General features: G+C 38.8%; 1 protein-coding gene across 1 annotated transcript in view; it reads left to right on the top strand.

The window, feature by feature from the left end:
• The window catches only part of RNF169 (ring finger protein 169), an 80,191-nt gene that overhangs the window by 620 nt on the left and 69,803 nt on the right, over positions 1-9,768 (top strand). The window contains exon 2 of the mRNA XM_034667599.1: positions 5-89. Within this exon, the coding sequence (XP_034523490.1) occupies positions 5-89 (85 nt within the window). The remainder of the gene's footprint in view (positions 1-4; positions 90-9,768) is intronic.

Raw genomic sequence — 9,768 nt, 5'->3', positions numbered from 1 at the left:
CGAGCGCTGCCGCCCGCGGCGGGACGGGGGCGCGGCAGCCGCGGGGCCCAGGCCGGAGCAGGAGCCGCGCGCCGCGGCCGCAGAGCCAGGTGGAGCTTCCCCTCCTCCCTTTGGGGTCTGGAGCGAGGCCGAGCGCGCCCGGCCTGGCCTGGTTAGGTGGTGGAGGGTCCCAGGCCGTACTCGAGCGGCCGAACTCGAGTTCCCGTGGGCTTGGAACTGGGCTCTGTCCAGGTGCATCTGTTTCTGAATTTTGAACTTCGGAATGAAGTACGGGCAGGATGGATTTGGTGGGGCAGTGAGGGGATCCCGCGCCTTACGGAAGTCAGAAGTTTGGAGGGAAACGGCATTCTTGGAACAAGTTAGGGCCAGGTTGGAATGGTGTGTGGAAGAAGGGTTCCGAACTTTGCAGGGGCCCCGGAGGATCAGAGAAGTGCTTGGTTTAGTGTTGGGTGAAGAGCTTGGGGTCGAACTGCGTGTAAAGAAGTGGCTCCTGGGCCTGAATGGATCAGTGAGAGGTATGGAGTATCCTGAGTTAAGGGGACCGGTTGCGCTTGAGGATGTGAAGGGAGCTTTTCAGACTCGAGTGTAGAGTGGGTTGAGAAAATGAGCTCACATGTGCAGTTTTCACAAAGTCTTGAAAAATGCATGCTTAGCACAGAGCCTGGCACATAGTGAGGAAGCAATAAATCAGGGTTATTTATATTTATAATAATTCCAAAAATTAATAAGCTCCAGTACTGCTGTAGACAAAACAAAACTGGATGGGGGTTTAAAAGTTTTGTAAATGGAGATGGGTTGGAAGGGCTGCTTCTATCTCCATGGCAGTGTAGGTTTCCTACTATCATCCTGGCAGTTAAAAATCTGTTGCAGGACTGTTGCTTTCAACTTCTTGCCTTTCTTTACCCTCCATTGCCTGCCACTCTTTGGTGCTGAGCTTGACATAGAAAGTGTCCTGTAAAAACCACAAAACAAAACTGTTATAACTTAGGACTCTTTTTGAGACACATCCAATCAATACAACATCTACAGCTCTTTGATAAGAAATGCTTACTTAGGAGGAGATTTTCAAGAAGCATGATTAGGAAAGGCCAGATATTTGCACGTTTTGTGTTGGGAGTTCTGCCATGTGTTATTTTCAGTAGGGAAAAGAAGGCGTTGCTTGTATATGAAAGTGCAGTCTCTAGAAACTACAGGTTCCAGAATGCAGTCTGTTGTGATTCAAGTAGACACCTGCCACTGTCCTAGGATACCTTACTTTTTTATTTCCGTCTTCTTTCCATATTCCTTATTATTCCTTTTAAGATTCATAACATCCTTATGAGATAGGTACTTTTATTTCCATTTTACAGATGAAACTGAGGCCCAAATGTTAAGTAACTTGCCTAAGGATGAAAACACAGTTCCATCTGATTCTTGCTCAAATCAGGCAAGAAGGCCTCCCCAGATGTCATCTAATTCGTGGGTGCTGTGTGATGATCTCATATGCTCTTTTAATTTGCTTCAAATTCTGAGGTTATGGTAAAAAAAAAAAAAGTATTTTTCTGGTCTCCCTACTAGTACTATTGGTTATATAGTCAAATAGGATAGAAATTTCTATTCTTATTTCTAAAGTCTGGACTCCTCTGTGAAATAGTCTGAAATTTGATCTATGAGAGGGAGTATGGCTCGATAATTTGTGCAAACTTTTTCCCTTGAACAAATTTGTCATAAAGTGTATCAGTGATTAAGGAAAATTATATAAAATGAGATTCCAAATTAGGATGTATTGAATCACTGAGTATCCAGCAATTACTTTATATGTTTATGAGGATGTGATGAAAAATATTTTTCCTTAAATGTTCTTGTTGGATCTTTGAGTGTATATAATTACAGGCTTATTAAGTCAAATCATTATAGAAGAGTATTGCTGAGCAGGGTTTGGGAATTATCTTCTAGCTTTGGTGGGTTGTCTGGACTTGTGAAGTTATATACAGTTTTTTAATTTAAAATTCTAATATGTAGTGTATTCACATAATACAAACAAAAATATAAGAATGTGTACAATGGAAAGATTCCTCCTACCCCTTTACTCATTTCCCACTAACATCAAAATTCTCATTTATTCCAGTTTCTTTATGCTGATGCATAAAAATTCAGATATATTTATTTTAGTTTTTGATCTTTTTACACAAAAGGTTGTATATTGTATACGCTGTTCTGTAACTTGCTTCTTTCATATAACAATACATGGTGGAAACCTTTTCATATCAGGTTTCTTTTTTTTTTTATTTTATTTTATTTGACAGAGATAGAGACAGCCAGCGAGAGAGGGAACACAAGCAGGGGGAGTGGGAGAGGAAGAAGCAGGCTCCTAGTGGAGGAGCCTGATGTGGGGCTCGATCCCATAACGCCGGGATCACGCCCTGAGCCGAAGGCAGGCGCCCAACCGCTGTGCCACCCAGGCGCCCCTCATATCAGTTTTCTTTATTCTACTTACAGCTGAAAGGAATTTCATTGAGTGGCTAGAACAATTTACTTAACCATCTACTGGTGGACATTTAGTTTGTTTCCAGTCTTTTGTTGTTATAAATAGCTATTTATAAAATTGTTATACACNAATTTACTTAACCATCTACTGGTGGACATTTAGTTTGTTTCCAGTCTTTTGTTGTTATAAATAGCTATTTATGAAATTGTTATACACACACACACACACACACACGTGCATTGTTATGGAGAGGTCATCTGTAGCTTTCATCAGATTCTGAAAGGGTTGCAAAAAGAAAGCTAGAAACCATTGTTTTAATACAGGTCCCTCATTCTATGGGAGGGAGAACTGAGGCCCAGAAGAGAGTAGAAAGTGACCACAGGCACCTGGGTGGCTCAGTCTGTTAAGCGTCTGCCTTTGGCTCAGTTCATGATCCCAGAGCTCAGGTTATAATCCCAGGTTCTGGGATCGAGCCCCACATGGGGCTCCCTGCTTAGCAGGGAGCCTGCTTCTCCCTTCCCTCTGCCGTGCCCTCTGCTTTGGTTTCTTGCTGTCAAATAAATAAATAAATAAAATCTTAAAAAAAGTGACCAGCTAATGGGCATCATGAGTTAGTAGCAGATAAACAAGGACCAGAAGGGTAATCCATAAATGAGAACTAAAACATAGCTTAATTCCCAGTTAAATGCTCATGATAGCTTTTAATAGGGAAAACTAAAGATACCAGTTTTATAAATATTTACATTGTGTTTTTGAGTGGGAAACAGCAATAGAATTAGCAATTTTAGATATAGTCAGAAGTATATTGCTTAGCAATATTCTTTTGGCATAGTTAGGCCAATTGATGAAAGAAAGGTCAGGCCTGCTCTATAATACTGGAAATTAAATTTTTAGTAAATGCACTGGTGTTTAAGTGAAATTCGTACAATTTTGTTGTTGAAGCCCCATGGCTCTTTTAGAATTGAATTGTGTATGAAATAAGTGCAAGAGTTTGTGCTTGTTGAAAATTTTGGTTGTGTTGGTGACATTTTTGTTTTTTTGCCAGCTTCTTGGCAAGCCTTAAAGTTCAGAACCTTAAGGACTCCTGTATAAAATGTTTTGTTTTATTATATGCATTGTCGGTTTGCTTTTGAATATAGTATCAGTTGATTTGTGCAACATTGTGTGAAGGCTACTTCAACTTTGTGTTCCTCAAGGAGCTGTAGCTCGTTGTGTATACTGACGTAGTGTTTGGACCATTTGGAGCAAAATTCACAAGTATGCAATGAATGCCTATGCTGTGTCAGCCAGGCACTGTTCTAGGTCCTTGGGAGACATTAGTGAATGAAATAGTCAAAGATTTCTTCTTCTTGGAGCTTATATTCTAAACTTAGAGACAATCTTGGTCTGTTGATTCAAAAAAAATGTAGCACACAGGCATATATAGATACCTTTGCAACTGCAGTTGACCCTTGAACAACAGGAGTTTGAACTCTGTGGGTCCACCTATACATGGATTTTTTTTCAATGAATATGTTACAGTGCCGTAAATGTATTTTCTCTTTCTTAGGATTTTCCTAACATTTTCTTTTCTCTAGCTTTATTGTAAGAATACAGTATATAATGCATATAAGATACAAAATATATGTTAATCAGCATTTTATATTATTAGTAAGGCATCCAGTCAACAGTGGGCTATAAGTAAAGCTTTGGGGAAGTCAAAAGTTACTGTGGATTTTTTATTGTGCCAGGGGTCAGCTCCCCTCACCCCTGTATTGTTCAATGGTCAACTGTATATACAACAGCAATACTTAAGTCTCATTGATAATAATTAATGAATTTTAAGAATTCATTTAGTCTTTTGATTTGAAATCAAGCGTGATCATTCTAAATTATACTGCCTTTGAACTTGAAACCAAGACCTTGGGGCGCCTGGGTGACTCAATGGGTTAAGTGCCTTTGGCTCAGGTCATGATCCCGGAGTCCTGGGATTGAGCCTCATGGCGGCCTCCCTGCTTCTGCTTCTCCCTCTCCCTCTGCCCCTTTCCAGTGCTCTTGCTCTATCTCTCTCAAATAAATAAATAAAATTTTAAAAAAAAAAAAAAAAAGACACCAAGACCTTTTAGGACAGTTCTTTTTCTTCTACCATGGGTAATAATTGAAGAGAAAAGCTAGACAAAGGCCAATGAATGTTTTAAACTGGCAGTTAGAACTTTTTAAAAAATTTTTAGTGTTAAAAGTGCATTTCAGAAATTGAATAGTACCTCATTTATCCCTTCCCTTTAATCCTACCCAACCTCCCTGTTCACTTAGGGTTAACATTATACATTTTAAAAATTTCCTCTTTCTGTGACTAACAAGTAGTTCTGGTTTATTACTCAGTTGGCAGACAATGTTTGCTATGTGTGCAGCCTAAACTGCATTTAGAACTAATGAATAATGAAATCATGTGATTGTAGTGTAAAAGGACAAGAATTTCCCTCATCTGTAAGGATTTGTTTTAGAATGTATAAAATGACTCAACTTTTTATCCTTAATGACACATATTCCAGAATTTGAGAGTGTCCTTATGTGTTATACTAATGCAGGAAACAACTGAGAATGAGATCACCTCACCAACTAAACATTAATTGCCACTGGAGGACTATCTCTACTCTATAGAATTGAGGATTGAGCAGCAGGAATTTAGGAAGTATTTGTTTTTGTCCATTCATATTTCCACTCCTGCCTAACTTCCAGTTAATCTGGATGAGTTGCTTACCCTTGAATTCATTTATATCTGAGTTTCTTTGAGGGTAGGGTATAGGATATGTTTGTCAAATATCATCCCACTAATTCAGTGAGCATTTTGGGGGCACTTGCTCTGTAAGATAATACAATAACAAAGATGAATAAGACATGGTCCCCGTTCTTTGAATCTTCACAGTCTGGTTGGACAAACGCCTTACCAAATAACATTACAAAGTGGTAAGTGAGGTAAACGCATAATGCCAACAGAGCATAGGAATGGGATAACTAAGAGTGGAGGAGAGCTGAGGAATTTGAGCTGTATGTTGAAGAGAGTAGGATTTCATCAGATGAGGGAGGAGGGAATGGCCATTCCAGGGAGAACCTGCGTGTACAAAAGCATGAAGACTCTTGGCCTGTTCAGGGACTGCCAAGGAGTCAAATATTGATGGAATGTGGGAGTGGAGTGGGGAAGGAGAAGAGAAGGGACTATGGAAGTTAGCTCACAAAGAGCCTAGTATGTCACGATAAAGAATTTGGGACTTTATCCTATCGATGATGCAGAGCCCTTAAAGATTTTTTTTTAAGGGGGTAATGGGGAGAGGGAGGGAGAGAATCTTAAGCAGGCTCCGTGCCCAGCACAGAGCCCAATGCAGGGCTCGATCTCACCACCCTGAGATCGACCTGAGCTAAAATCAAGAGTCAGATGCTTAACTGACTGAGCCACCGAGGCACTCCTGCCCTTAAAGATTTTTAAGTAAGTGGAATGACATTATCATAATGTGCTTTATTTTTATTTTTTTATTTTTTTTATAAAGATTTTATTTTTATTTATTCGACAGAGAGACAGCCAGCGAGAGAGGGAACACAAGCAGGGGGAGTGGGAGAGGAAGAAGCAGGCTCATAGCGGAGGAGCCTGATTTGGGGCTTGATCCCAGAACGCCGGGATCACGCCCTGAGCCGAAGGCAGACGCTTAACTGCTGTGCCACCCAGGCTCCCCCATCATAATGTGCTTTAGAAAGACAATATTGGTTGGAGTATGGAGGAAGGATGTGAAAAAAAAATGAAGGAGTCCAGTTAGGGGGCTATTTTAGTAGTTCAGGCAAGAGATGAAGAGGGGCTGGACTAAAGCAGTGGCTATGGGGATGTTTCCTTCAGTCATGCATTAATTTAGTAACCATTTGAGGGACTTCTCTGTGCTGGGCACTGGAACTAGAAATAGAATAAAAACATGATTCTTTCTCTTCAAGTTGGTTTAGTTGGGAAGATTGGTATATAAACATGCCCCTGAAATGTATAATAAATGCAATTATAACCATAATGCAAGATATAATTGTAGAAAGCAGTAAGGTATATATTAATAGAGCAAGTTAACAGAGCAGACCTGTGTTTGAATTCCCACTCTGCCATGTATAGCTGTGTGTCCTTAGTTTCCTCATTTAGAGAGTGGGAATAGTAATAGCAAAATCATAAGGTTGTTGATAAGACTAATGAGTTATTAGAATGCGTGGCATATGAAGAGCTCAAGGAATGTTAGCCATTTCACAACGAAGGGAATCGAACTTGGATGGGTCAGGAATGGCTTCAGTAAAAGTTAGACACTAGACCCTGAATATTCGGTAGGTGGGTGAGGGCAGGATAAAGATGAAGGAAATCAGTATATTTAGAAGCACGGGAGTATGAAATAACGAGACTTCTAGGGATTGTTACGTGGGAGTGGTTGGAGCACAGAGTTCATGGGGGAAAGTGGAAGAAGATGGAATTCCAGAAATAAGCAGTTACTGGATAATAGTGGACTTTGAATGCTGTGCTCAGGAGTAAGGATTCACTGAAGAGTTTTAAAGAGGAGTTCTGTCTTTGCATTTTCGAGTGATTACTCCTATGGGGTTACTGTAGCAAATGGATTGGAGAGTCCAGATTCTCTTTTAGCAAGATGGCTAACTGAGATAAGACTCCTCTGCTACAAATATCCAGAAAAACTGGATGATACCGAGCTAATAGTTCTTTTAAATGCATTCCTGAGCTTGCAGGAAAGACAGGAAAATCTCCAGGTTCTAGAAATAAAAATGAAACTAAAAACCAAAACTTCAGCAAGCCTTGAGCTCATGCTGTGTTGCCCTGGAGCAGGGTGAAGGGGTGGAGTGAGGGGTTATTTCTGGTTTTCTCTTCCTAGTGGACTGAGTTTTAACCATGTAGAAAAAGGAACCAAAACTAAGACTTCTGCACAAAACCGGGATTCTTGATGTGCATTCAAAGTCAAAGGGTGGGTAGAGAAAAATCTTCCCAGTGACACAAGCCAGTAACAAGAAATCTTGTCTTGATTTGCCTGGGTTCTATATGGAAAGGAAATGGGAAAAAAAAGTTTCTCTGAGAAGTTGAAGCACAAGACATGCCTTGGTTATATTTGGGATCTGAGTTTATATTATATGGTTTAAGTATCACCATGTTGAGAAATTAATATAAAAGCTGGCTCCAAACTAGTAATACCTCTGGGTCACCTGGAGAAAGGAAAAACAAGACTCTAAGGGGTACTCCCAACTCGGGCCAGAAGAGATTCTCTAAGGAAGAAGCCCAGCTGAAGATGCACTTATAATTAAATGTGACACACGAGGAAACCATTTTTAGTAGATATAATAAGCAAGAAGATTATATCTCCGGGAACCAGGATAGTAGAATAGCAGCTTGAACGATAATTTAAATTAGCACATTTTAAGTGACTAAAGACATTAAAGAATTAATTGACATCCCAGAAAATGAATAAGACATTATGAAACAGGTACATTTGAAAAAGAGCTAAACATAATGAAAAATATAGCCAGTAAGGTTAAAAAAAAAAGCTCAGTAAATAAGCAATAGCTTACACAGGTGAAGAGAAAATCAGCAAGCTGGAAATTAGATATGTGGAAATCCTGAAAACACAAAACAGTAAACGATGAAGGAAAATCTGAAAGAGATGAAGAAAAAGATCAAGAAGACCTAACATCTAATAGTAATTACAGAAGGAAAAAAATGGAAGGAAGAGACATTGAATCGAAAGAGATGATGACTTGAGAATATTTCAGAATTAATATAAAGACATGAATCCTTAGGTTTTGGACTTAAGAGGCCCTAGAAATAATTAAATGAACAAAACAAACAACCCCACAACTAAACACATTGCAATGAAACTGCAGAACACCAAAGGCACTTTAAAAAGCAACCAGAAAGGAAAGGCAAAGGAGCAACAGACTGAGAGTGGGCATCTTGTAATCAACAGGAGAGGCCAGAAGAAAATGGAATAATGTCTTCTAAGTGTTGAGAGAGATCTGAATTTTGTACTCAGCTAAATTATTCAAAAGTGAGGGAAAAATAAAAATATTTTCAGATAAACAAAAATACAGAGAATTTACCATGCTATTTCTGAAAGAACTATTATACTAAAGAATGTACTTCAGGAGGAAAGAAATGTAACGGAAGAAGGTAGGATACAAGAAGTCATGGTGAACAAAGAAATCGGTACGTAAACTAGCCAACATTGACTGTATAAAACAAAAATAATTATGATAAATGTGTGGGGGGCCAAAACCGAAGTAGAGCTAAAATATTGGACAAGGATAAAATGTAAGCTGGGAGGGAAAGTGATCAGTATTAAAGAGTTCTAAGGTTCTATATATAGTTCAGGAAGATAGAGATATTGATTAACTTTAGGCTCTCAGATGCATATTAAAAATTTAAGGGTAACCACTAAAAGAAATACTATGTATAACTTGATCTGCTGCATATATATAGAACCATATCTTTCCCAAATTAGAGAATATACATTCTTTTTAAACGAGTATAGAACCTGCACATAATTAGGCACAAAGAAAAGTTTCAACAAATACCAAAGATTTCTACAAAAACCATGTTATCTGACCCCAATACAGTAAAATTAGAAATGAATGACCAATATAACCCATCCCCTCCCAGTCCACATTTGGAAATTAAAAATGCAAAAACAAACTCCTAAATCATGTAAAGAACAAAATCATGGAAATTGGAATATATTTAGAATGGAGTAACAGTGGAAACAACTATCTCAAAATCTGTGGACTACAACTAAAGCAAAACTAAGGAAAATTTAAGTGCCTATATTACATTTCATTGACTCTTAAGATGCCGTCATTTGTAAGATGCACTGTCATTTACCAAACAACGCTTTCCTATCACTTAGACCTTTTAACTTTATGCTTCCTGAAAGAGCTCTTATAAATTTATTTAGAGATAGATTTAACTTATCACTTGAGCATATATTTATAAAAGGAAGTGAAGTAATAAATTAGCAGGATATTCCTGTTCATGATTCTTCTAAATCAGGTTTTGACTGAATCATAGAGGTTTGTGTTTTCTACATAGTATTGCTTAATGTCATAGCGAGCATTGGTGATACAGCATTTCTTAAGAGTGTCCCATAGCTATCCCTACCATTTTCTTTGACACTGTTGGCACCCATCAAGTTCTGATGCTGATGCTTTCTTGAGCTTGCCAAATGGCTTCAACAAAAGGTTTTCAGATGAGACTCATTTCTTCCTCAGATGGTCTATAATAGGTTTGTTGGCTAATATTGAGAGGTTAC

This window comes from Ailuropoda melanoleuca, chromosome 8 (genome assembly GCF_002007445.2).
Source record: "Ailuropoda melanoleuca isolate Jingjing chromosome 8, ASM200744v2, whole genome shotgun sequence".
NCBI lineage: Eukaryota > Metazoa > Chordata > Mammalia > Carnivora > Ursidae > Ailuropoda > Ailuropoda melanoleuca.
This window is presented reverse-complemented; position numbering and strand designations above follow the sequence as displayed.